The sequence below is a fragment of the Lepus europaeus genome, chromosome 17 (genome assembly GCF_033115175.1).
Source record: "Lepus europaeus isolate LE1 chromosome 17, mLepTim1.pri, whole genome shotgun sequence".
Lineage (NCBI taxonomy): Eukaryota > Metazoa > Chordata > Mammalia > Lagomorpha > Leporidae > Lepus > Lepus europaeus.
The window spans coordinates 9,197,518-9,225,426 of NC_084843.1; the positions used below are offsets into that span (position 1 = coordinate 9,197,518).

General features: G+C 54.7%; 1 protein-coding gene across 11 annotated transcripts in view; it reads left to right on the forward strand.

The window, feature by feature from the left end:
• FGFR2 (fibroblast growth factor receptor 2) overlaps positions 1 to 27,909 on the forward strand; it is a 103,421-nt gene that overhangs the window by 3,514 nt on the left and 71,998 nt on the right. For 4 of the 11 annotated variants that reach the window (XM_062213918.1, XM_062213920.1, XM_062213921.1 and 1 more), the window contains exons 1-3: positions 252 to 517; positions 20,664 to 20,930; positions 21,744 to 21,821. In XM_062213918.1, the coding sequence (XP_062069902.1) occupies positions 352 to 517; positions 20,664 to 20,930; positions 21,744 to 21,821 (511 nt within the window). In that variant the 5' untranslated portion in view covers positions 252 to 351. Of the gene's footprint in view, positions 1 to 228; positions 518 to 20,663; positions 20,931 to 21,743; positions 21,822 to 27,909 lie in introns of those variants that run through there. The other 7 variants (XM_062213923.1, XM_062213924.1, XM_062213926.1 and 4 more) reach the window with 4 other exon arrangements.

Here is a 27,909-nt window from a genome sequence, read left to right on the forward strand (position 1 = left end):
TTTCTCCCAAGGATGCCTTTGCAAAGCTCGGCCTCGCGTAGTTTGTGGACTGGGCCCGTGGAAGCACTTGGCTTTTTTGTTTGTTTGTTTTGTTTTGTATTTTTGGCAGATCATGAGAAAGAGCTCCGTTTGCACACCCTGGAGAGGCCGAGAAATGCGTTTCTCCCTCTTGGGTTTAAGGGAGCTGGCGCGGGGGAGGCTGCACTAACTCGTCCTCTCTCCTTGTAGCGCGGCGGCAGCGGCGGCGGCGGCAGCAGCGTGTGCAGCCTTGGCTCAGCAGCGCCCTGGTTCCCGAGCCCCCGCAGGCTGAAGGCATTGCACGCAGTCCATGTTCCTGGAGGAAGTGTGCAGATGGGATTAACGTCCACATGGAGATATGGACGAGGACCGGGGATTGGCACCGTAACCATGGTCGGCTGGGGCCGCTTCATCTGCCTGGTCATGGTCACCATGGCAACCGTGTCCCTGGCCAGGCCCTCCTTCAATTTGGTTGAGGACGCCACCGTGGAGCCGGAAGGTGAGCTGCGTCCTTTCACTTTCAGGGGTACCCAGTTGGCTCGGGGACTCGTGCGGGGGACGTGGCACTGGCAGGAAGGCCTGTTTCAGAGTCAGCTGCCCTTGTGTTTGTGACTGAGTCTTCCAAGGCAGAGACTGGGAGGGTCGGCTCTTTGCGGGAGCCCTGCAGGCGGCACCCTGGTGCGGTTGGGTGGTCTCTGGCCGCGTGGTGCGTTTCTCTGTGCTGGGTGAGGGAGGCGATGCCTGGGAGAGCAGTGGCAGCCAGCGCTGTGCCTCTGGAGCCCCTGCAGATCCGTCCCCACAGGGTAAAGACTTGCTGGTTTTCTGACAACAGGAGCCACTAAGGGAAAGTGGCCTACATCTGAAATGCTGACGTTTTGTTTTCATTGTTTAAGGAGAAACGGTTCTGAAGTTGAGCGTGGAGAAGCTTGACTTACTGGTTCCGTTTTTTTTTTTTTTTTTTTTATGTCGTATAGTTCATGCTACCTAAGCCATGCATCACAGAGTGGCGGGTTCTATTTTAGAGCGACTTGGAGGTGACTACTGCAGGCTCTTGTGCCTCGGTAAGAACTTCCAGGCCTCGCCGGGCCTGTGTTGGTGTGTCCAGTCCAAGCCTTCGTTGTAAAAGCCCCGGGCCAGTTGCGAGGACTCTGCAGGGCTGAAGTTTTCAGCCGGGCAGATTTGGACCCTGCTCCTGGGTTCTTGGGAGACAGTGCAAGCCAAGCCGCTGCTCGGTGCGGCCTTGGAATCTGTCATCAGCAGGGAATATTGGTAGCTGAGTTAGTTTTCGAGTGGTAATCCGAGAATAAAACGGCAGATCCCGGCACTCATCGCCACCTAATGAACCTGTGTGCTGAGAGCCCACCTGGTGCCTGCTGGGCCTCGGGAGCCCGCGCCGAGCTGTGTGGTGTCTGGGGTTAGCCGAGCCGCTGTGCATGGGGTGAGCGGGCACCGGGCTCGCTCTGTCGGGGGTGGCCGACAGGACAGTCCGGGGAGGAAGGAAGGCGGTGCTCATCTGAGCTGCGAATTCTGTGGAAAGGTGCCTGTCTTCCCTGGGCGCCCCTGTGCAGGCATCCTGAGAGGTGAGCACCCAGGCACTTACCACCAGAGCGTGAGAGTGAGCTTGGGGAGCTTTCTGTCCCCCAGAAGCGTGGCGGCTTTGGAATGAGCAGGTGCGGTGACACCTCCGCCGCCACGGCATCCCCAGGAAGGGAGCCTGGTAGGAGTTTGCGTCTGCAAGCTTGTGCAGCTGCGGTTATGGGCGGATTCTGGAGCTGCCTCCCGGTGCCTTGTGCTGTGCCATTGAGACCAGAGCAGTTTGCAGCAGTGAGGCGGCTTCAGAGATCCCAGTGGGAAGGCAGAGGGTCCTGGTTTCTGAAAATCATCACTGTGCTTCTTTAATTTCGCTAAGAATTAAAATGGATGTTTCCGTAATTGCTGCTAACTCCGGTGCATGACGGAGGGAGCTGAGCTGGGATTTCCTACAGATAGGTTAGGGACACACTGTCATTTTTCATTTGGATTTTCAGGGCGGCCTTGTTGTGACTTGGTTTAGTCCTGGAGGGTTTCTCTAGCCGTATTTAGCTATTGAAGGAGGGTCAAGGTGGGTGAGCACCTGCAGAGAGGAACAGGGGAAGCCGAGTGGGAAGGGACGAAGCCCCTGATCGGTGCCTTGGGTCAGAACTGCTACCTGTCCCAAGCGGAGGAAATCCGAGACGTCCTTGAGATTTTAGGCCGTGTTTTACCAGTGTCCTTTGTGTGTTTTTTCTGGGATCACAGCTGAGTTCCATGAGGTTTGCATCCGGAATCATGAGGCTCTAAGTACAGAACAGAGTTGGAGGGGAGCGGAAACCCCCACGTAAGAGAGGTTTTGGACAAGCCTGGGAGCCCCCGGATCTGTTTCCCTTTCTGTCTGTCACCCGAGGGTGTGGTGTTGGTCTTCAGGGTCTCTTCATTGGTATCTGATGAATACTGATGTCTTCTGACTGCCTCCCTCCAAAGGGCTGTTGGGGGTCTCAGTGTCACCTGGACACCAGGGGCAGTTAGCACTGGCATCCAGGGCGCACCCCATGCTGGCTGTTGTCATCAGTGTCCTTGGGTGGGCTCTGGGGGACATGGAGAAGATGGAGAAGCCCTTTCCATGCCTGGGGTCTCCAGGCAGCTGTGTTTTAGCTTCTTAGGGCCCCCTGTCTGCTACCCAGGGTTGGTGGCAGATGGGAGCCCTAGGACTGGTTTGTTCCTGGAAGAGTGTGGCTTTGGAGATAAGGAAGGTGATCGAACTGTAGATGAGATAGGAGTGTCAGGGACTGGACAGGGTTGGGCTGTGTGTGTGTGTGTGTGTGTTCCTTCCATCTGTCCCCCACTCCTCTGTCCCTATCTGTCTGAACTTAGTCTAACTATAGCTTCCTTCCTTCCGGTAGCAGTTAAGGTCAACTTTGACTTTGTAAAGCCTTATCTTGGAAGACTTTTTGGTTTGCTAATTGGGAAGCTCAGTTCAGATGCTGGGTGTAGGAGCAGAAAGCAAGGTGCCTAAGGAGTTCCGGAGGAGCCTGGGCCCCAGGGTCTGTTTCCTTTGGCGGTTTTGGTTCTGGGGAGTGGTTCTGTCCGATCTCTTGACTGTGCTGATACCAGAGCAGATAGCCTACCTTGTCGTACAATAGACTACATTAGCATATCATACGCCTTGTCATTGGCCATCCGTTTCTGCAGTGGAGCCAGTGAGGTTGGGTCTGCTCAACTGATGGAAGAAGAACATCTCGGGGAGATTTTAGCTGTTTGTCTTGCAGATTGAAAGTGATTATTTTCTGTTGGCCGAGGTTCCTGGTTCCTTGTCAGGGGTGTAGATGGCCGTGACTGAAAGGGGAGCAGGCGGCACTGCTGAGGTCTGTTCTGTTGATCTGTTCTGTTGATCGGTATTCCAGGCAAAGTCAAGCCCGGTCGCCTCCAGGAGGAGGCAACTCTTACTTTCAGGTTCTCTCTGCTGTTGTCACCTAGGATGGTTAATGAAGCCTTGTTTGCTTTGCCAGTGTCTCTGTTTACACCAGCCCAGTAGGAGCTGGAATAAAAGGGCTTTCCCAATCCCAACCCCTTAATTACTTTCCCACCCTCCGCATCGTGTGATTCCGAGCAAGGAACAACCAGAGGGGAAAAGTAGTTTGCCTGCCTTTTTCTTAAAGCGACTTTGGGGCCATCTCCTGAGAGGCGGTGCTGTCCTGGGCCAGTCTGAACTGGTCGGAAGTTGGATAACAGAGAAATGGAGTGTGGGGTCTGTGTTGAATGCTCCCAGAGTCTGGTTTTTCCAGTGAGTCCTTTGTTAGAAGAATTGCAAATGTGCTATCAGCCATACGTGTTTAATTGCAAGTGAGAAGAAAAAAAGAATATATCCACATACCAAGAGTGAATGCTTTAAAACAATCTTCTGTTTCATATTATCGGCATCTTTTCCCTCAATATGGGTGTTAATATTTAAGAGTTGACTGTAACTTGATAGTTAGCTTAGGAACAAGGACTTATTCTTGGCCAATTAAACCAAATGCAGGCTTATGCAGTTAATACACAATGAAGTACACATTCTTTATTAGTATATAAAGTATTTCACAATTTGTAGACAAAGAGCTGTGTTTAATATTACTTCTAGAGCAAAAATCTGGCAAGCACAGAGAACTGGTATTTGTATAATTTCTATACTGGCTCCCTCTGATCCGAGTTTGGACTTGTGTGTGTGTGTGTGTACGTGTGTGTTTTCCGCCTGTTTATTTTAACCAGTTGAAACACTGAGCATCTGCTCTGCCTAAAGGCCCCCACCATCCCCCTTCCCCAGGCCAAAACTGGAGACTTGTTCTTTTACATGCTTCTGACTCAGTTGAGGGTGAGAATTCAAATAACCAGAGCAATCCAATACGAGAAGTTTCTAAAATCAGACTTAATGAGTAATTACATGGTTATGGAATAACTGGGGTGGTGTTTAAACAGGAAGAGTTTTGTTTAATGTTCACGTTCTCAATAAAATCTATCCCGCAAGCCCTCCAGCTTGCTGACTGCTGTTGGGCTGCCTGGCTGGCGGGGGCGATTGTTAGAATTCTGCCTGCCCCCTTCCCCCAGTCCGTCTCTCACCTTTCCATTCAAGCCATTTTAGTCTCCACGGGACAAGGTGGGCAGTTGATTTTTGGGTGCTACTGTGTTAGTAGGTAGGAAGCCGCGTCCCCCCTACCCTGAGTCGATTCCTAGCCGGGTGACTTGCTGTGGGAGGCAGTTCCGAAATTATAATTCGGAGCCCGTGGGATTTCTGCAGCTGTGTGGAAAATGTCCGTTAGTCTGTCGCTCTGTTCTTCCTTTGGTTTTGGCGTGGTTTTCATCTTTTCTCTGTGTCTCAAGGGAGGTTGGGAAGTGGCTCCCGACTTTTTCACCCTTCCTGGTATCTGGTACTGCACCGCCCCTCATCATACTCTTCCCCCACTCGCTGTCTCAGTGTCTGTCCGTCTGTCCGTCCTCCCTTCATTCCTTTCTCTAAGATTTACTTGAAAAGCAGAGCTAGAAAGAGAGGAGAGAAAGGAGAGAGGAGAGAGGAGTGAGGAAGAGAGGGAGGGAAGGAGGGAGAGAGAGAGAGAGAGAGAGAGAGAGAGAGAGAGATTTTCCATCTGCTGGTTCATTCCCCAAATGGCTGCAGTGCCCATGGCCGGGCCAGGCCAAAGCCAGGAGCCTTGAGCCCCATCCGGGTCTCCCACGTGGATGGCAGGGTTCCAAGCACTCGGGCCACCCTCTGCTGCTTTCCCAGGCGCATTAGCAGGGAGCTGGATTGGGAGTGGGCGGCTGGGACTTGAACTGGCACTCATACAGCATGCTGATGTCGCAGGTGGCAGCCTTACCCACTGCGCCACAGCGCCGGCCCTCAGTGTGGCTTCCTTTAGCCAGTAGTGATGACGTGGAGACAGTGTGTGGCTGCCGAGTGAGCCCACCGAGAGGCCTGGGCATTCAGCCTTGCCTATTCTGTGAAGAGCTGGGGTTCTGAGGACTTGGGCTTCGCGTGATAATGACTCCATGAAGGAGGAGCGGACCACTGTGAACGCAGCCTTGACTTGTTGGGGCGCATAAACCTGAGTCTTTGAAGCTTCGTGTGACGTGGGTTCCATTTTGGGGTACATGGTTACCTTTATGGGAAACCTCAAGTTCTCCATGAACCACCCCTTGCTGCCGCTAGCCCAGATGGACTGCAGCACTGGCCTTTCTTGGATTAGGGCACGCAAGGGGGTGAGGCAGGGGCTGCAGGCCAAGTTCTTGTAAGGAGAATCTGGTGGAGCAGTTGCTGCGACGGCCCTTCCTGTGTGGGGACATCTCCTAGGGAAGTTAACCAAGGTCACACTTGCAAGGTTCTTTTCCCTTCCTCTGATCCTCTTCTTCCCCTTCTTAGGGCGAGAGATAGAAGATCCCATCCGCGGTGCGTGGTGGCTCTCCTGGTGTATACCCTGGAGTTTTTACCATGTAGATATTCCCACGGAGCATGGTTTAACCACAGGGAGCACCGGGATCATGCTTGAGGCGTTTGTGCCCAGAACAGGCGCCCTGTAGGGTTTTGGTCATTTTGGGTTTGAGAAGCTGCGTTTCCTCGGGGGTGTTGAGGTGTTGAAGGTGTTACTTATTCCACTGTGGAATATCCTAAGTGGTTACACCCCACTGTGGACTTTTGCCTCATCACGGGGATATTAAACATCTCTGATTCTTTTTGACTAGGCTGAGTTAGGGACCTGAGCTGTGGCATAGTCTTGCCTTTTAACCCCCTGTCCGACCACGAATGGTGAATTCCAAGTCATTTGTGAATGGAATGCACACATATAGAATTTCAGGTTATGGTGAGCGTGTTTTATGGGGAGGTTAAAAATAGCTTATAAGGCAAATGCTGATAGATTCAGGCATGAGAACAAGGGATGCATTTATGTGTGTGATTTATGTAGTACCTTTCCTTAAACAGCTCAGTTTTGAGCTCTAGCAGTAATAAAGCTACATCTGTGTAAGTTGTCATATTTTTCCACCAAGAACTCTTACATTGGTCCACCTGATCTATTTTTACACCTAATGGTTTACCATTAAGTTTTTTCATAGGTGACCAATTGTAATGCCTTAAAAGTATGCAGACCTTGAGAAAAGTGACCTTGTGTGTGTGTGTGTGTGTGTGCGGTGTGCTGGGGTGTAGTAGGTTGAAGATCTTGGTAGTGGCGAGCCTCAGCTCTTTAAACACAGTGGACAGTTGGATTGCCTCAAAGGAGTGTGACTGCCTTCAAGGGGCCTGCTTCCGGTCCCGCTAAGCCGCCTGGATTTCCAGCAGGACGCGTCGCATTCTTAGCTGGCTCAGTAGGCACACGTCCAATCTATATCCCAGTTGTTGTGAAAGCGCGCCGTTCTCCGCAAGACCAAGAATCGCCTACACGGTGAATCCACATTCCGCACGGGGCATTAGTTTTCCAAAAGTGAATCAAATTAAACAGAAGTGAATCGGGTTGTTCCGAATGGCCTATGGTGTGCTTTCTGGAGGCAAAGAATTCAGAGGGACCTTGGGAACCTGGCCTTGGGAGCTGGTCTGTTTCTACTATCTCCTGGTACTATGACCTTAGACAAATTAGATAACCTATCTGAGCCTCAAAGATAGTGTCTATCTGGAGGGCAAATGTGCAGATTTATGCAAATGGTGGCTCAGGCTCTCTCTAGATTCTGGCCCAGGCTAGGTGCTGAGTAAATGCTGGTTTCTTCCCTGCCCCACCCCACTGTCAAAGTAAATTTAAAGTCAGTGTGTCACACACATGATAAGATGTTTGCCCCACAGTATACAGTGATAAGTCGTCTGATGGGAGGCATTTACATGAGCTAAAATAGAAAAGGAGCTCTAGGCCCTGGATTTATTATCCAACCCTCTTTATTATCCTGGGCTTTTGCAAGTCCCTTGGATTTTAGAAATGTGATCATCTTGCTGCTTGCAGTCCAAATGGTTCAGAGTTGACTTTTCTTTTTCTCCTTTGTTGAAAAAACTCAGTTGTGGCCATGTAATAGCAGTGGGACGCAAATGTCACGACGCACGACATAGTTTGGCAAGAGTTTTCTGTGTGAGTCTTCCAAGGGGTTGTCGTTAGGCCCTGTGCCTTGTGGGGAGAAGCTGATGGGATGGATGGAGGCGGCTTGGGAGGAGGGTGCTCTGCTTCGGTCGGGGTCAGCATGCTGGGATTGCCTGCACCAGGTGTGCCTGTCATGACGTCCCCTGGCTAGCCTGCAGGGCGTTCGGGGTGCACAGGGAGCGGGGCTTCCTGCCTGCCTAGTGGGGGCTCCTTATGATAGGACCTGCGGTATGGGAGTGGGGAGGAGCTGACCTGGTGTAGCCCTGTGGACAGGCCAGAGGGTTGAGGTCATCCTCCCGGGGGCCATTCTTTGGGATGATGATGAACACCGTGGGGGGGGGGGGGTGAGCTCACGTGCCCTTAGCCCATTCCTTGAGCTTGTGATGGTGATGACTGGCCATGTGTTGGAAGCCGCACTGGGTACTTGGACATGGATTATCTCGAATCCCGTAATCCAGAGGCTCCCAAGTATTGCTGTTGCCGTGATACCGACAGGGCAGCTATGGCTCTTGGAGATAAGTGGCCCCAGGCCTTTGGGGGGTTGTTTGGTCCAAGGATGAGCTGCCAGGTGGCTCCTCCTCCTTCCTTACGGCGGCCCTTTCATTCTCATTCTTCCTGGGCCTGTCACCTGACCCTGGGGGACACTGTCATTTACTGCTGGTTCACTCTGTTCCTCCGCACACGTCCGCGCCTGTCCCCTTGAGGTCACTGCAAGGAAAATCCCGGGCAGTAAAGTCCTTGATAGCGAGTCTCCTGGAGTGGACTGTCACGATACGTGTCTTATTGGGATGAGATGGCCGGCCTGCTTTTGCCCATCCGTGTGTACACCACCTCTGGAGGATTACCCTGGGCTGCACCGAACATACGCTCTTGGTCGCCGCTTTGATACCCCGTCCAGTTTATCTTCCTAGCATTTCTGATTTGCAGTTGGGTGGGAGATCCCCCCCTCCAGCCCTGGCACAGACCTGTGCCCCCAGCGTGCCTGTGACTGGAGGCCTGCCCACCTTCTTCTGAGGTCGCCTCTCTGCTGCACACAGGAGCAGAGACTCAGAGAGCCAGGAAAAACAAACAAACAAACAAAAACAACCAAGAAGGCAAAGGGAAGAGGCAGAAACACCCACTCTTCCATCAGCCCCGGCCGGGAGGGGCGTCCCTAGGAGAAAAGGAGGCCAGGGGAGTGGAGCCCGTTTTTAAGGAAAGCAAAGTTCAATTTGGTGTTGTTCCTTTTTTAGAGCGATCTGTGATTGGTCCCAGCTGCTGCAGGGGTGCGTGGGGGTCTGGCTTAGTCACTGAACTGCGCTCCAGTCACCTACAGGGGGTCTCCCAGGGGCTGGAAGTAGGAGGAAGTTGTAGAAACTTTGGCTGGAAGGAGACACAGCGACTTCCCCCTTAAACTTGCAACCGTGGGTGTGATGCCGCCTCTCGGCGCTTGGCAGAGTCAAGAGGGTTCGGGACAGGTGCGCTTTTGGGATCACAGGGAAACTGCGGTGACTTCCTAGGGTGTGGGTTCATTCGTTACCCCCAGTTTTTTAAGACCGTGCTACGTGCGGGTTGTGTGGGGACAGAATGACAAGCTAGGGCAGTGGCCGGACCCGTCAAGCCAGGGAGGCCGGCCTCAGGCAAATAACCACATGAAGGGCCCAGTCCTGGGTGGAGAGGAGATGCTGGGAGGCAGACTGGCTGTGTCCCAGAGATGGAGCTGCAGGGCGCCGGCGCCCTCAGGGTTTTCCCAGGCCCTGGCTGTGATACTTCTGAGTTTGCACTTCTCCATCAGGAGCGGGGCACCTGCCTGACCCTGCAGCCAGGTCACCCGTGTGGCCTGACTGGGCCCAGCCATCTTGCCCGCCTGCTTGTCCCTGGTCTGTCGCTGGCTTCACCTGTCAGTGGAGGTGGACTTGGCCGCGGGGTGAAGGTATGCAGCCCACTTTCCGCTGCCGAGAGGGTGTGGCCAGTGAGGGGGCTGCCAGCCTGCACTTGAGCTCGGTCATTTCTTCGTGCCTGGCACTGCCTGGACATGGCCAGAGGCTGGGCGGCCAGGCCAGGGCAGGGCAGCCCACCTGGTCTGTGGGTAGCCAGGATGCTTGGGAACCTCACTGAGATCAGATGCTCAGGGCTGGGTGGTGAGGCTCTGCCAAGGACGGGGTTGGTTGGTTTGTCCGAGCTTTTACCTCTGTGCACATACGTGGCTAGGACAAGGGAGAGGGGTTAACTTGGTGGCGCCGGGTCTTAATTTGGAATTTCCTGAATTGATGTGGGTTTCACTCCTCTGGCACAGGAGCCCTAGAGGGGGAGGCTTTCGATTCTCTGCGAAACACCAGAGAAAAGTGATCCCTGTGGCGCTGGCCAGCCTTCCCCCTGTCCTACAGTGCAAAAGCAGCTGGGCCTGGGGCCCGCCCACCTCAGACTCCCCGCCCCTCCTCAGAGGGACTTGGGGCCACCTCTTTGCGGGGTCCTTTCCTCTGGCCAGGGAGCAGGGCTTCAGCCTCCGCCCAGCTTCCCCTGGCCGGGCCCAGCTCGCCGAGTCCTGGGCAGCAGGACCAAACCCATTCAGGGGAGGAGGCCATCTGTCGCCCAGTCTCCAGCTGCTGTCCCCTCATTTGCAAGTGGCTGGGGCGATGCATCTGCAGCCTCCGAACCAACGCTGGACCTGGGGTCCTGCTGGGAGGATAAAGATCCGAGGCCTTTAAATAAACTTGCTGAACAATGCCCCCAGAAGGTCCCGGCGGGAGGCAGCCTTGCCCTCCTGGAGTAACTCTTGGCCTCCCCACCCCCTTCCACTTTAAAAGTATTTCTTTATTCAGAAAGTACTTAGCAGTACTGTGGCCTGGGAAAATGTCAAACAGGATTTGGACATCGATCTGAACTTTATGGACGTAAAGGGCAAATGTACCCACTTGAGGCTGTACCGTTTATTGGGTGTTGTATCAGGCTCGGCTGGAGCTGGGAGCTGCAGGTAACGTGACCCATGCAAGGTTGGCTGTTCCTGAACACGGCTTCTGGAATGTACTCAGCTCACCAGAAGGCAGGCCTCCGGCTTGTGGACCCTGTGAGGCACAACTCTCGGCCTCCCTTGCTCTGGTTTGGTGCCTGCAGGGTTATTCCCAGCATGCTTTGGGGCTGTGTCAGTCACTGAAGCCCTGAGCCCGGCTGCCGTCTTGGGGATTCTGTGAGGTGTTCCTGTGCCTTGCAGCATGAGTATGTGAGGATCTCAGAGAGTTCGTGGAAAATGGGATTAAAAGACAAGTTTGGTTGCAAAAAAAAAAATGTAAAATCCATGTGTATGAGGAATCAGGAAAAATGCGTGTTAAAAGTCCACGCGTGGATTAGCATTTTTTTTGCACCACCTTTCAATTCCATTTTTCCAGGGACTTTTTGAAGGCCCCATGTGTGTGCGGCCTGTGCTGGAAGGATGAGTGGAGCTGGTATTTTAATGAGCCCCAGACCACGCCCCTCGCCAAATGAATCAAACAGGTGCGGCCATGGGTGCCGATAATGATGCATCTCAGGAGATCCTTGGATGTTTAGCCCCCGGGGGAGTTCCTGGGGAACTGACAGGTATGTGATGTGACAGACTTGTTCACCTGAAAGAAAATCCTGTTTTGTAGTCCGAGGAACGCCAGTCGAGGTTCTCATGGGGTTGGGAAAAGCCTCCTGGAGGTGCCACCTGCCGACAGGGCCCCGGGTGGCTGAGCCGCAGGGGCACCTGCTTCCCTGGGTGACAGGTGCTTTCTCTCAGTTGAGCCCCTTCCTCGAGAGCATATACAGAGGCCTTCCCAGCCAGCCTGTGCTGTTGTCCTTGTGCTGACCTTGAGGGGCCGTTGTATTCCATAAACCATGACTCAGGCCTGGGAGAAACAGGTTTGGAAGTCTTGTCCCAGGACCCTCCCGGACGTGAACTTTACTCAGCCAGGGCCTCGGGCCAGCACCGTCAGCCTCTCCTAGAAACCTCAGGCCCTGCAGAACCGCTGACCCCGCAGGTTCCAAGTGGTGGTCTTCGTGCCCAGTGGCCCCTCCGGAGGCTTGGTGAGCGGCTGCTGGATGGGTGGGGCAGGCAAGCTTCAGCTTGGCCAGGATCTCAGGGCTAAACAAAGCCACGCTGTCCAGAGGGACCCGGGCTTTGCAGCCTGAATAGGAGCCTGCCAGGCAGAGTGGCAGGACAGGGGTGTTGGGGGAGGTGGGGTGTGTGTGGACAGGTGAGGCAAGGGGCGAGGGGGAGGAGAGAGCCGTCTGTGGCCTGGAGCAGCCCCGCGCTCGTGCCGAGCTGCTCTTTGGGTTTTATCCTGAGTGTCGTGAGGTTCACGTGAAGTCGGCCTCTGATGGTCCCAGCCGTCGTGGGCCTGCAGGGCCGCCATGATGGCAGCAGCGAGGGCCCCGGCAGAGCTGAAGAACTACCAGCTTTCTCTGCCGCATGTGGCAGGTGCGTTTGCAGGAGGCAGGAGGCGCAGGGCCTGGGTGACCGGGCGCCGTGGACACAGACTCTCATTGTCCCTTGGAGCTGCGGCGCGCAGGGCGCATTGACATAACTTGCAGCACAAGTTTCTGCTTCCTGGGCACTCCATAATCTAATCACCTGTCTCGGGGAAATGCCTTCTGAACAAAGGGCCCGGTTTTGCAGTTCTCGCTCAAGCAGAGCAGCCAATATCTAGGGATTTTGTGCAAATGCTGCTGAGTTAATACCTGTGTCTTACTGGTCCAGTGGGAGGTTTTCAATATTTTCATTTTATTTGGAAGAGAAAGACGGGGGAGAGAGAGAGAGATCTTCCATATGCTGGTTCACTCCTTAAATGCCCACAATAGCCAGTGCTGGGCCCCACCACAGCCAGGAGCCAGGAACTCCTTTGGGTCTCCCACGTGGGTGGCAGGGGCCAGGTCCTTGGAGTCATCACTGTCTCCCAGTGTGCTCAGTAGTAGGAAGCCGGATGGAAGCAGAGCTGGGGCTCTGACCGAGGCTCTGTGACATGGGATGCAGGTGTCCAAGTGGCTTCTTAACCCCGCCCCCACTCTCCCCCCCAACCCCCGCCCTGTGGAGTTTTGCTGTGGTGAGGGAGGTGCGAGCTGCATGTAGTCATGTGACCAGGGAGAGCGGTTTCCCTGTGAGCCTCTGTCTCTTTTGGGGAGCGCTGTCATTAACCTCCTAAAACACGGGGATCGAGGTCGGAGGTGTGGACAACATACAGAGTGAAGATTTCCACTTTGGATCCAAACATCGGGTGATCCCGGGGACTAGGCTGCTTTCTTGAAAGGGCACTTTTCTGACATTTTTATTTTCTCATGGGCAACAGCGTAATTTCTCTCCAACGCAAAGAGCTGTTCACCATGTTTCTCCAGGACAGCCCCAAGTTATACGAAGGGTGTGCCTACATCTATAATTTTTAATGGTTCCCATATTGGAAGCGTTAGCCCTGATCCCCTGTGACGGAGAGGAAGGGGAGGCCGTCTCGAGGTTCTGGGGCAGGCAGGCTACTGCTGAGGTGGCTGCTAGTGGCTGTCACTGGCTCCTGTGATGGTGACAGGGCGTGTGTGGGTAGGACAGCTGGCCGGCTGGCCGGGGAGACCGCGGCGGCCCTTCAGGCTGCTCGCTCACCTGTCTTTTGTGGCACAGGCTCCTTTCTGTCCCCTGTATGCAGAGTATCCCCACCTGCTCCTCCCCTACACGGACAAGCGGTCCCTGGCCTTCTAAGGCCCCCGTGTGATGTTGGGAGTTTGTTTCCCTCCAAGGAGGGAGAAGCTTGGTGTTTGAGCTGCAGCCGCCACTCACACGCCGCTGTCCTCCTGCCCACGTGGGAGCCCTCGTGGTCAGGGTCAAAGTCAGTTGTTTGTGACGTCATTGTGGGCGCCACCCCGCCTTTCCATGTCTGTGCTGAGCGTGCAGCTGGGCTACTAAAGACTGCTCCTGGACAGGCCAGGTGTCATCTGTCTGTCTGTCTGTCTGTCTGCTTGGACTCCCTCCATTCCGGATTGTTAAAGAACTCCTCCCGCAATGCTGGGTGTCCGAGGGCCTCTGCCTCCTGTCCCTGTGGATGCCCAGTGGTTCTCAGCCTGTGGTGGCTTCGTACCAGGACCCCTGCGTGGCCACTGTGGAATGTCGTGCAGGCCAGCAGAGCCAGGGCGGGCTCCTGGGCCCTGGGAGGGGCACTGCCACCCACCCGCTGTGCTTCCTGTGTGACTGCCGGGACGTTTGCCCCAGCTTCTCTTCTCAGGACACCTGGCATTCCCATGGCCGTGATACTTAGCAGCAGCACGTCTGGGAGGCCCCCAGAACCCACGGCCATTGTACTACTCGTGCTGTGCGTGGGAGCCCTGGCTGAGGCCCCGAGACCCTGCTGCTGCTGGGTCCGTCACCACCTGCCTCCTCCGCCCTCCTCGCCTGTCCTGTCTCTGCTTGCTTTCTTCTGGAGGAATCTGTCTGGGGATTTCTTTCCCTTTCCCTCTCTTCCCGGAGGAACGTGTCTAGGAATGGGACAACCCTCCATCCAGCCCACGATGCCTGGAACCGGCACTGTGTCGGCATCTGAAAGTCCCCAACTTTCCTTGTGAGACGGGACCTGGTTGGATGCGCCGGGGGCACAGCCGGCTTCTTCCTGGCTCCGCACTTGAAATCTGTCGCCCGTTCTCCCTGCAACGCATCGGACAGGGCAAGGCTCGGCTTTGCCATCTGTTCTCTGTTTGCATTTGGGCGCCATTTCAAAAACCACACGGGAAAGGTTTATGGGCAAACATTATAAAAAGTGACAGCCTGAAGTGCTGCTATCGCTGGTTTGGCAACGCGGAGCGTTACCTGAAATAGCTGACCGTTCCCAGCCTTCCCGGCCATACTGTGGACGCGCCCATGAAGTCCCACAGGGCAGGGAGTCCTCGCGTTGTTTATTTACCGAGGGATAACCTCCTGCAGCTTCCAGAGAGTGACGTCAGCGTGATGACGCCGTGGGAGCATGACCTCTACTCTCACCTGCCTCAGTTTCCCCCTCTCTCCAGCTGGAGACCCCATTTATTTTATTTATGCCAGCAACAGCCAGAGAAGGATCAGGTTGAAGCCTGGAAGCCGGGACTCGATGCACGGCTCCCACGTGGTGGCATCACTGATGTCTCCAGGGTGCTCATTAGCAGGAAGCTGGAATTGGAAGTGGAGCTGGAACTCAAACCCAGGCCCTGTGATGTGAGTGCCTGGATCCCAAGCAGTGTCTTACCCACTGTGCTGAATGTCTAGCCTGCCTTAGTTTTAAATTTCTGTGAGGGTGGGGCTGGTGCTGTGGCACAGTGGGTTAAGTTGCTGCCTGCAGCACCGGCATCCCACATGGGCGATGATTGGAGTCCCAGCTGCTCCACTTCTGATCCAGCTGCCTGCTAATGTGCCTGGGAAAGCAGCGGAAGATGACACAAGTGCTTGAGCTCTGCACCCACATGGAAGACCTGGAGGAAGCTCCTGGCTCCTGGGTTCGGCCTGGCCCAGGCCCAGCTGTTGAGGCTATTTGGGGAGTGAACCAGTGAATGGGAGACTTCTCTCTCTCTCTCTGTTTGCCTCTCTCTCTCTCTGTAGCTCCGCCTTTGAAATAAATAAACTTCTAAAAAAATTTGTATGAGGGGGCTTCAAAAACTGCATGGACAATTGAATTAAAAGATAAGTTTTTTTGGTGCACAGAATTTTGGATCCATGTCTATGAGCGGTTTTCACAAACTTGGTGAAGAATGTGTGTTATGGGGTGTGCATTTTACACAGTGGCTATACTACCACTTGGGGTGCCCATGTAGCAGATTGGGGTCCCCGGTCCCAGTCCTGGCTCTGCTTCCCATCTGGTTTCCTGCTCACGTGCGCCCAGGGAGGCCGCAGGTGGTGGCTCAAGTACTGGGTCCCTGCCACCCACGTGGGAGACCTAGATTGAGTTCCAGGCTCCTGGCTTCCACCTGGCCTGACCCTGCCAAACCCTGGCTATTGAGGGCATTTGGGGTGTGAACCAGCGGATGGAAGGCCTCTCTCTTTCTGACTCTGTCTTGTTCTCTCTGCCTTTCAAATAAATAAAATAGTAAATAAAAATCCATGTTATGAGGTAACTATGCATGGATTAAACAGTTTTTGCACTAGAATACATTTATCTTGTAATTCAATCCTCCATGAACTTTTTGAAGTACTCCTGGCTCCCAGTGGGTAATGGCTTAGGGAATGTGGGGAAGGACAGGGACTCAGCGCAGGGCAGGGACTGGACACAGGCTCTGGGCACGGGACTCGTCCGTGCCATGAGTTTGTGACCAGCTGTGGAAGTACCCCTGCCTTCGAGTTTTACATAGCTGTCCATGCTGCTAGAATAGCATATCCCAGCACTCACAGGTGTGAAATTGTGAGAGAAAATGCGAGTGGATGCAAGGAAACCTGCCCACCACGACGTGCCCGTGTTGACCCTGTGGTGTGGCTGCAGCAGGCAGAACCTCCCAGAAAGTCCACTTTGGTCAGCAGTTTTCAGCAGCAGTGACAAGGCCTTGCAGCACTGGTATGTGTGTCTGCACTGCTGCTGGCTTGGCTTCTGTTTGGACTTGAATTTACATTGTGGTAAGTGGGAGAAACGCATCGTCTGCTGTGGAGGCCTCTGCAGACTGTTTGGCGCTTAGCGAAGAGCATCTGGAAGCTTCTCCTGCTGTTGTGGGAGCAGAGGAGGGGCCTGTGCAAAGGTGAGCAGGCTGCTGTGGCCATGGAGGGCTGACCCGGGAGACGTTCCTGTTACTATAAAAGGGATTGTTTGGGTTTCCCAGGCAGTTCTTTGCCCCGTGTCAACTGCCCTGGCCCAGTAGCGCACACACGCGGCCTGCGGGAGCCGGGGGAGAGGGAGTGGTCAGGCCAGGGGAAGGATCCTAGGCAGGGAGGCACGTGGCATGGTGGGCCAGACGCAGCATCCCTGGTGTCAGAGGGAGTGGGCAGATGGGCGGGCTTCCGATGGAGCAGAGTGCGGGGAATTTGACTGAGATGTGGCCAGCGTCCTGGGTACCGCGGTTGCTGGAGCAGGCAGTACAGTCCCCTGAGGCACCAGAAAGTGCATGGCCTCAGGGCATGGGGCCAGCTGTGGGGTTCCCTGTCCTTGGTATCTCTGAGTGTGTCCTGTGTGCAGGGACCCATAAACTGGGGGCCTCTGGGTGGCCCTGGAGGAAGTGGATTTGCTCTTTTGTCGCTGCCTGACTTGTGACCTCACCGCTCCCCAGCCCCTTATAGCCGTCCCTTCTTATTTCTCCAAAAATTTCCCTTCTTCTTATTTCTTCCTCCCTGTATTTTCTTTCTTTTGCTTTTGTTCGCCCATTCTCCCCTCCCTGGCGCGTGCTCCAGGTCTTCCTTGGATAGCCACAGCCAGGGATGTGGCTGCTTTGTTTGCTGAAGAACCACTGACCCCCAAGTGGGGTTTTTTGTGAAATGACCACTTCCAAGAGGGAGAGCAGGGCGGTGGTGACTGGCTGGAGGCTTGATTGTACACACATCATTGTCTTGTGCACGGGGTGTTGTTTGCCATCCTTGAAGCTTTGCATCTCATTGGAAAGCGGCTGACCGTTTTCACTCGGCTTCCTGGAAATAAAAAACATGGTTCCTACAGCATCATCTTCACTGTCCAATAGACGTGAGCCCGTTGAGAAAGTGGTTTTGTATCTTGAACTAGAAATCCACACCCTCCCTGCTTAGCCTTTGAAATTCGCGGCCCCTCACCTCCTGGGGAGGCTGTCAGCCTTGGAAAGCAACAGCCACAGTCCATATCAGGCTCGCATTCCTCCCTGGCTCCTTGGAGCCTATATGCAAATCCTGGGGTGATGGGGGAAACTGAGGCTGGGTGGTGGGTCAGCAGGAGCGGGCGGGGCTTGGGATTCTGGGCTTTGTCCTCTTCTCATCCAGGGTGGTACTCAATCACTGAGCCGTCCTGTGTCCAGCTGCAGCATCCCTCAGCCTCCTGCCTCACGTTGCAGGTGGTGGCTTCTTGGTGACCCTGGTCCAGCAGCCACATGGCCCTGATTTCAGCCAGACGTTGTGGGCTGCCAGTGTCGGGTGGAGGAGGGGATTTTCAGTGCAAACACTCTCCTTCAAAAGTGGAGAGACCAGAGCTCTTCCGTGGTCAGGAGAGGTGGCCCTGCTGGAATCCGTTTTCCCTGGAATAGGCCGGGGCATCCCACTGCATGGAGCAGGTGTCCGAGGGGCAGGGCTCTGCCCAGCTTCTTCCCCGCTCGGGAATCCTTGGTGGCCAGTGCTGGCTCAGAGGAAGGCAAGATTCCTTCACATTCTTGGGACCTGCTGATCACAGGGCGTGCGTGGTCATAATACATGCTGATAACTTTCTGCCCCTGGGCCAATGCAAAGTAAATTCATTCTGACATTGTGGGTGCCGCTTCTGTAATTAGTTGTTGGAGACGGGGGTGGGGGGTGGGGGGGTGGGGTGGTGATGACACAGCTCCTCACTTTAGGCAGCCGTACCAGTGACGGGGCCAGGCGGCCGCGAGCGCTCCGTCTGTTCTGACGCCGAGTGAGCTGTGACTGCAGGATGCTGGGAGTGCGGCCAGACACTGCCATCCCCTTCTTCCCCTCTCGCCCATGCTTTTCTCTCTCTCTTTTTTTCTTTTTAATTTTTTAAAAAAAGATTTATTCATTTATTGAAAGAATTATATAGAGAGAAGGAGATAGAGACACACAGAGAGAGAATCTTCCATTTGCTGGTTTGCTCACCAAGTGGCTGCAGTGGCTGGGGCTGAGCCAGGCTGAAGCCAGGAACTTCTTCCGGGTCTCCCATGCGGGTGGCAGGGGCTCAAGCTCTTGGGCCATCTTCAGCTGCTTTCCCAGGCCATTAGCAGGGAGCTGGATAGGAAGTGGAGCAGCCCGTATGGGATGCTGGTGTTGCAGGCAGAGGCTTAACCCGCTACACTACAGCACCAGCCGCTTCCTCTCCCTTTTCTATTCCAGATCAAGATTCAGAGTATTTCCGTTTGTCGTTCCGTTCAGTCCAGTTAGGACTTAAACAACCTTGGGAGCACCAGTCTGAGCACCTTACAACTGAGTCCCCAGCGTCTCTCCGACTTGGTCCTGCGTGCCCTGTGCCTTAGCTGCTCTTGGCGAGGCCTTCTCTGGTCACCTCCCACGATGGCACTTGAGACACTTTCCGTAAGTCAGGACTGTCGGTGTTTGGGTTCCGCCAGCCAGAAGGCTCCGTTGCAGCGACCCGTCTCTGCCTGGCAACACAAGCAGCCCTGCACGAGCCGTACACGGAGGCGCGTGGCTGCTTTCCCGTGAAGTTGTTTATGCAGAGGCCGATCTGGCTCCGGGGCCGTCGCTCGCCAGCTCCAGCCATGGAGCGAGCCCCCGCCCGTCGTCTGTGGGGGTGCCACTCTCTCGCCGTGTTTGTTCTTCCTAACCAGTGAGACTGTGTGTTATTTTATATTTGTCACCCCCACTGCATAGAAACTCCATCCGTCCAGGGCCTTGGCGTTTCCCCCCACTGCTTCCAGAGCACACAGAATGAAGTAGATGCTCATTAAATTTTTACTGAACAAAGAAAATCCCCGCTCTGAGACGCGGCCTGCCTGTATCAGGGCTTGTGTGTGTCCCTTTGGTTGTGGCTTGCTCTGTTTGACACCTGGGCTGCTCCTGGCTTGTGTGCCCCCACAGGGGTGCCCTGTCGGCTGCCCTGTCCCCGGGGCTTTTTGGGACCAGATGCACTTGGGCCTCACTACTTGATGGACAGTGGGGGCTGAAGCAAGACTTGACTTAGCTTGGAGTCCTTTGGGCCGCTTGTCCTGAATGGAGGCTGTGCAGAACAATCGCCTTGTGATGCTGCTCCACTTGGGAGCTGTCCCAGCGTTGGGCAGTTCCTTGTTTCCTGGCTCTGGGACTCTGCGTACCATGCACGGTTCTCACCATAGGGCTGGACGCTGCTGCTGGGCCGCTGGGGCTGCCCCAGCCAGCAGCTTGGGCTGTGCCTCTTGGGGGCCTCTTCTGGAGGGGCTGTGTGCATTGGATCCTCTTGGGTCCACCTTGCCCTGCGTGGCGTTTGTTGTCTGAGTCAACGTTCGCTGAGGTCAGCTGACCCATGTCAGCAGGGGACGCGCAGGGACGGAAGCCCTCCCTGGAGGGCTGGGAGCCTCCTCGGGGAGACAGGCGGGCTTTGTTGGCAAGAAATGTGGTCCAGGTGCCGGGGGAAGGGGGAGAGGAGCGAGAGTGGCCAGTGGAGCTGGAGGCAGGGCAGTGCCTCCTCCCTCGTGTGAGCCTTGGCGGTGACGTGGGTCACCCAGGGAAGAGCAGGAGGAAGGCTGAGGGGCCCAGACCTGTGTGGCGGGCAGGGTCGGATGCTGTAACGCGGGGTGAGGGGTGCATGGTTTGGGGCTCTGTCTCAGCGCTCTGGAGACGGCCCTCCGGCCCTCCGCTGGTTGTGGTCGGGGCCTCCAGGATTTTAGCATTTTGAGGAAAGCGGCGTGTCCCAGCTCACCCAGCACAGAATGACGCCTCCTGATCTGGATCTGAGAGAGCACCTGGAACCGGCAGGGGGCAGATGGCTTTTACAGGCACCGTTGGTTTCCCCTGGGTTAGAGACATTTCATTCTGCGAAACTTGATGCTGTGATGGCAGGGCCCAGTGTAGCACAGAGAGCTGATGGAGAAGCTGTGACACACAGTCAGGTTCAAGGAACAAGTTTGTAAAGTGCAACATTATTACAAATCAAAAGTGCCACTGTGGGTTTCCCAGGTGTTTAGCAAACAGACTTTGGGTTGGCAATGGACTTCAATGTTGTTTTGGGGAATATTCTTCCAGTTGGGTTTTGGTTTGTTTTTAAAGCCTTACGGAGGTGGAAACTCAGGGCAGGCAGCCTTTCTGGGTGTTGCCTCCGGTTGCTGTTTCTGGTGCTCAGTCTGCTCCGGGAGCCAGGGCTGCTTACTGGCTGCCTGGGGAGTGGGGAGCCGGGGGCCCTCCTGGGGCCATTTGCAAAACCAGAACAGCTTCCGTTGGGGACCAAGGGGCCTCCGCTGACTTGTGTTGGACATTCTCTCCTCTCCCTCCTTCCCATCTGTCTCTGTCTTCTCTCTCCCACCTTTCTGCAGAGCCACCAACCAAATACCAAATCTCTCAACCGGAAGTTCACGTGGCCGCGCCAGGGGAGTCGCTAGAGTTGCGCTGCCTGTTGAAAGATGCCTCCGTGATCAGTTGGACTAAGGATGGGGTGCACTTGGGGCCCAACAATAGGACAGTGCTTATTGGGGAGTACTTGCAGATAAGAGGCGCCACGCCTAGGGACTCCGGCCTCTATGCTTGTACTGCTGCTAGGACTGTAGACAGTGACACTTGGTACTTCATGGTGAATGTCACAGGTGAGTTGGCCCCGAGCACCATGCTCTCCTCTCTGCAGCCATTTTTCCTGTTGAAATGGTTTTTTTTTGGCCAAGATGTGCTCCTGGGATGTCAGCCCCCAGCTTCCTCGTGCGTTATGGATCTGCTTTTGAGATTCTTCCGTGGGACCTGGTGCACCGAGAGGCTAAGAATGATAGATATCTCGTGCACTGAGCAGCGTTTTTGTTTTCTAAGACTTTAGTGCAAGCAGACTCCCCCACCCTCCCCACGCCCCCCGCAATACACACACCCCAAAGTACCCCTTGGACCCTTGGCGTTTTAGAATACAGGATTGAAATGTGGAAGCTGATACTGCAGGTCCGCTCGTTAAGACCTGGGTTTCCCTCACCTGCAGAGCAGTTCTGAGCAGACCCTGTGGCCGAGTTAAAGTCTCGCTCGCAGGATGTGAAGCCAGCGGTGAGCAGGGCCATGCGGGGGCTCAGCCCTCACAGGGTCTAATTCCTTTCTTGAAGCGGACCCTGAACGCCAAGGCTACATTGGACAGAAGTCTTTGGATGTGACACAGTTGGTAAATTTGTCAGGGACTTGAACACTGCTTGTTCACTTACCCCATTTCCTAGCATGTTGAAATCCCGCAAAAGCAGGAAGCCCTGAGAATCATCCTACAGACCGACTGTCATCCTGGAGAGACTGTTTAAGCCATTAAAACCGTCCTAACCCAACACGGTCTCGGCTTCACGCGAGGGCTCCTGGGTTGCCGGATTCGCGGTGTAGCCAATGGCAACTTTTGGCCTTGCGAAAACACACCCATGGGTCTGTTCTTTCCAATGCAGATGCCATCTCTTCCGGAGATGACGAGGACGACACGGACGGCGCCGAAGACTTTGTCAGTGAGAACAGTAACAGCAAGAGTAAGTAGCCGCCCGCCGAGAGAGCAGCGCATGGAGGGAGCCCTGGTCTGCTCCTGCCTTCTGTCGGCCCCTTCGACGTCCTGCTGTGTCCCGGGGCCCCTGCCCCTCCTGGCTCTGTCTCCCCTCCTGACCTTCAGACCTGACAATAAACCGGCGTTCTGTGCACCTTGCTCTACTGCTTGTCTTTTCTTCTTGTGTCAAAGCACCTACTCCCCCTCTCTCCCTACTCTCCCTTTTCCCTTCGGTCTCTTGCTGTTGGGAGCTGTACAAATGGTAGAACCCCGATTTCCTCTGTAACCGTGGACTGTGCTTGTGTGAAGACCTGGATGTGACTGCCTGGCCTGCCCCCGGGACACTGGGGGTGTTTGGTGGTCGCAGCAGGGGTGCTAGTGGCATCACAGGGGTGCTGCTGATAAACCCCTCAGCGGGGCACAGCAGAGCCCCCACAGCAAGACCAGTCTGGCCCATGGTGCCACGGGTGCTGGGGCTGGGGGGAGCTGAGGGTTGTGCGCTTGTTTGAGGGCAGTTAATGGGCTGTTTCCATGGTGCCCGAGCACGTGGTGTGGCCCCTCAGAGCTGGCCAGCGAGTCCGAGTCCTGCTCCACCACTTCTGAGTTGTTCACTTAACTTCTGTGCCTCAGTTTCTTCACCTGTAAAAGGGGAAAGGAATGATACGGAGCCGTTGTAAGGATTAAGTGAGTTAATATATTGTACAGGGCTCAGAAGAATGAGTGCCAGGAATGCTTGGAAAGAAAGGAAGCATTGTATGATTAGCGTCCCCTGGCGGCCTGACTGGAAGGCTCCCCGTGGGGTTCCACAGTGATCACTGGGTCCCTGGCTTATGGGGTATGTTCTGTATTTTCTCAAATGTATCGTTATCAGTTTAGAACTTTAAAGACAGCCTAAATCATGAGACAGTTAGTTATGAAGTAAGACCCAAGGCTTTAAACACAAAAACACAGCACTTTCTAGAGCAGTTTACAATTCATAGCAAAAGTAAGAAGCACAGTGGTTTCCCATCAATCAATCCCCTGCCCCAACACAGACACGGGCTTCCCCTGGGTCAGCGTTTGTCACCATGGAGGAAGCTACCTTGCCACATTGTGACCCGAAGCCCCTGGTCTCCATTAGGGTTCGCCGTCGGTGTTGTACCTGGGCTGTGTTTGAACAGAGGTATAATGAGCTGTATGCACCGTTATGGCATCATACAGAACGGCCTCCCTGCCCTGAAAATCTGTGCTCTACCTGTTCCCCCCAACCCATGACCCCTGACAACCACGGATTATTTTGCTTGTTTTTTTTTTTTTTTTTTTTTTTTTTATATCGTCGCCATAGTTTGGCCTTTGCAGAGCGTCGCCGAATGGATGCACACACAGCCTTTTCGGCTTGGCTTCTCTCGCGTAGCAAGATGCATTTGATTTTCCTCTGCGTCTTCTCGTGGCTTGATAGCTCGTGTCTGTTTGGCCCTGAATAATCTCCCACGGTCTGGATGTTTCTCCGCTCGCCTACCAAAGAGCATCTTGGTTTCTTCCTAGTTTTCACAATTACGGTAAAAGCTGTATAAATAATCTGTGTGCATGTTTTTGCGTGCACTTCGGTTTTCAGCTCCTTTTTGTGGGTACCAGGGAGTGCCCGTGTGCTTGCAGGCCTGTGTGCTAAAGAGTATGTATAGAGCCATAGGACATCGCCATGCCGCCTCCCAGAGTGGCCGACGAGTCGTTTTCCGTCCTCGGCAGCAGTGGGTGGGCGTTCCTGGGGCTCCGCCTCCCCGCCAGCCTTTGGTGTTGGCCGCGTTCTGGGTTTTGGCCGTTCTAGTGAGCAGGCCGCGATATCTTGTTTTTCGCTGTGTTTGCTTCGTGACGTATGACGTGAAGCATCTTTTCGTATGCCTCCTTGTCATCTGGGTACCTTTGCCGAGGTATCTCTTGGGAGCTTTTGTGGTTCTTTAATTGGGGGGGTTGTTTTCCGATTGTTGAGTTTTAAGAGTTCTTAGCATACTTTGGATAACAGTTCCTTGTCACCTGTGTCAATTGCAAAGCCCAGTCCGTGGCTTGTCTGTTCCTTGAAAGTCTTAATTGTCATGAAGTCCCATTTGTCAGTTTTTTCATGGATTAATAACATGAATCTGGTGTCGTATCTAAAAAAAGCCATCCAACCCAAGCGTATGTAGCTTATTCTGTTAGCTTCTGTAGTAAGAGGATTTTTAAATTTATTTGAAAGGCAGAGTTGGGGGTGGGGTGGGAGGAGAGATCTTCCATCTGCTGGTTCACTCCCTCAGTGGCCAGGGCTGGGCCTGCTGAAAGCCAGGAGCCACAGATTCCGTCTGGATCTCCCAGGTGGGTGGCCGGGAACCGAGGAATTGGTCCACTCTCTGCTGTCTTCCCAGTGGCCTTCACGGGAAGCTGCATCGGTAGCAGAGCCGCTGGGACTCGAACCAGCATCCCGCAGGGGATGCCAGTGTCACAGAGGCAGCTTGATCCCTGTGTACAACACGGGCGCCTGCGGTGTTTTCTAAGGGTGTTAATAGTTTTGTGTTTTGCATTTAGATCTGCGGTGTATTTTAAGTTAATTTTTATGACGGGCATAGGTCCATGTTTGGAATTTGTGTGTGTGGGGGGGGTTGGGGGGTTGGGGGGATGTACAATTGTCCCAGCACTGTTGAAAGACTTTTAGGCCAGAGCTTTCGTAAGGAAGGAGAGCAGATGGGTGCTGAATGTGTCACCTGGGTGGAGATGTGGATTTGCCCTGGACTCTCCCAGCGGCTTAGGTGGACGGGAGCTCTTCAGGTTTGTGCAATTTTTTTCCCTTTTGGCAGGAGGAGGCTGAGGATGGCGGTTACCAAAGCCCAGTTCCAGAACCCACGGTGTCAGCGTCACCTGGGACGGGGCTGCAAGTGCACACTCTTGGGCCTCTCCCCTGGGCCACAGACTCGGAGGCCCTGGGCTGCTTGTGATGCATGGGACAGCCACTGGCGTCGAGTCTGCACGTGGGGCCCTGCGCGGGGTGGGAGGTAGCCAGGAGCGCCTGTGTTCGTCAAGTGACGCCGTCCACGTGGCTCACGCAGCCTCTGACGAGCTCCTTGGGAATTAATAGGAAAGCACTGGCCTGCACAGCCTGCAGCTGGCTTCTGTCGTTCGGTGGCTCTGGCGTGAAGCTGGGGGCGAGGACGTTGAGGAGCTGCTCGGCGCAGACTGTGGCTGGCGGCTCGGTGGCACCCGTAAACCGTGGAGAGAGGAGGAGGTGTTCTTGTTTTCTGGATCCAGAAATTGTGGTGCAAAGGCAGAGCGGCCGTTCAGCCGCAGGCCTGTTGGCCGTGGACATCCCGGGGCCGTGGTGGGGGTGGGGCTGGGAACGCCGTAGGGTCCCCTGAGCTCTGTGTGTGGGTTCCGCCAGCTTGGTTTTGTCGGCCTGCCTGGGAACCGTATTGTGCTGGTGGTGATGATCGCGTTTGCAGGAACCCACGTGAAGGAGGGTACAGGTTAAGTCACAGCCTGGGTCCACAGTGAACGAATCTCTTGACGATTCCCGGGGTGCCCCTGCCGTGCCCCGCCTCTGGGTCTCATCCTCTCCCCCCAGCTGACCACCCAGTGCCTGCTGCCAGGGGCCAGGCGGGGCGGCACGCTGTTTCGTGAATGCCAGCCAACAGCGCACTTGCCGTGCCTTCACCTTGCAAACATGGTGCTTGTAATTAGCTCTCGAATAACAGCGACTCTGCCCCCGAAGTGGGTGCTGTGTGGTGATTATGGGCTGGTGTTAGGTGTACCAGGGGACGCTGCTGCGGGAGGGGCCTCCGCTTGGGGCCGCCGAAACATTAGATGCTATTTAAAGTGATAGCGGTTCTTAGCTGCCTACTTGGCCTCTGCCATCTGTTAGTGTGATTAGGCTGGTCTGATTCACAGGTGCAGCCCGGGGCGGCTGAGATTAAGCAGCTGTGGCCTGTGTGGACGCAGGAATGCCGTGGCTGGGGTAACTGGCAAGGCGGGAAAGGGGATGCTTGCCCCTGCCCCCCCCCCCCCCCCCCCGCGTCAAACGCCTGACCTGATTAAAAGGGAAAATTGCAGAAGCGCCGCCTTCTGCATTTCCCGCCACCTGGAAGACACCCATGTGTCCGAATTGGTTCCTTTGGTGCCTTCTGATGGCCTGGAAGTGGCCTTGGGGCGTGTTGGATGGTCTCTTCTCGGACAGTTCACAAGTGGTGCTCCCGTGATCCTGTGCTGACGACGCTGACGTTTGGGGGCTTTTCTGGGGGAGGTTTTGTCCCTTTTCTGGGGATGTGACATTGCAGGTTGCCTTTCCCATCTTCTGGCTCAGAGGTGGTCCCCTCTGCTCGCGTGCTGGACTCCTGCAGATCTGATTCCGGGGGCTGAGTGTGAGAAGGCAAGCTCAGGTTTTTCCTAGATTCCGAACAGTCTACGAAGCGCGGTCGCCAAGTACAACGGCAGAAACAACAGTCACGAACTAAGGTGGGGTTGTTGAATTTTGGCCATGAAACTGGTATCCGTGCATGCTCACAGAAAGAGTCTGCAATACTCCAGCCGCTCTTGACCCCTCCTGCCGTATCCAGCTGCGCTGTGCGCGCCTCGGCACAGTAGGGCCAGCGCCTGTCTCTGCATTCATGAGTTGTGTCTCACTGCCTCACAGGCACTGTGGCTGTAGCTCAGGCCTGCCTCTCCCAGGGGGCTGCTCGGGGGCTGCTCACTGCTGCTGCTGCTTATTTGTAAAAGATTTATTTACTTACTTATTTGAAAGTCAGAATTACAAAAAGAGAAAGAGGGAGAAATCTTCCATCCTCTTATTCACTCCCCAAACAATGGCTGTAGCTGGGCCAGGCCAAAGCCAGCAGCCATGTACTTCTTCCCGGTCTCCCACGTGGGTGCAGGGGCCCAAGCACCTGGGCCATCTTCCACTGCTTTCCCAGGCAAATCAGCAGGGAGCTGGATCGGAAGTGGAGCCGCAGGGACTCAAACCAGCACTCAGGGGATGCAGGCACTGCAGGGGGTGGCTCAGTGCGGCCCCGACAGCTCGCTTCTTGAGGGTAAGATCCCGCGTGGGTATTGCAGGAGTGTGTTGTGGGGTTCCAGTTCTCACCTGCTTCTTTCCTGGATCTCATTAAAAATATAGTGGTGTTCAGGTCTGGTCTGTACACGGAGAAAACAAGCCATCATTTCCTGGGGATTGTTCTTTGGAGCCCTGGTCCAGGATAACGTTCTGTGCACAGTGAGTTATATTCTGAAATAGGTTTGGAATGTACTGCAGGCTCTGGCCCTTCTTTGGACACTCACAGTGCCCATCGGCATAATGCAAGCTCTGAAATGTTGTACAGTCAAACATCTGTTTAATTTTGTCCTTTTCCAAGCTTACTCACTACGAGGCCCCCTTTAAAATACAGCGTCTGTTAACATCCTGCTGCTGGTACACAGGCCGCTGTGACTCATCCAAGCACCACCCCCTCGCCTCTCAGGCGAGTTCTTGCGTCCCAGATGTGGAGGGCATGCTCTGGCCGTATTTTAGCGGCCGACTAGCTGATGACCTCACACCTTACCTGCAGGAGGCGGTGCCCCGAGCCAGAGGGACAATCCTGTGATGTCATCACAGCTCTGGATGTCAGGAAATACTGCCCTCACGTGTGCCCTTCAGTGAAACACATTGTTTTTTCTCCCTCTCTGGACAGAAAGTTGCCATTTCAGATGCTAATGTTTAGAATGTATCCAGGTTGAAGGTTTCGTGCCTTCCTATAGGAAATATAACTGAACTAGTCCCTGCGTTCTGCGAGAACCAGGTGTCTTGGCAGTTAGCTGGCCGCAGGTGAGACACGTGTGTCTGTTCCTGAGACTTTCCTGACCTCCAGCTAAAGACGAATCTCCAGGGAAGACCATGCTGGACTGAAAGGCTGCATCCATTCCTAGCCTGGAGGGAAGTGGTAGCCAGCACGAAGAGAGAGACAAGGCACCGTCCTATCTCGGTTTCATTCCCATTGACACCTGCAGATGCCCATGCTGTGTGTCAAGAGAAAGAGGGGCGATTTATTGGGAAGCAGCCAGGGAAGACAAAGGCACATGTCATCCATGAACCTGCCGATAATAACCGT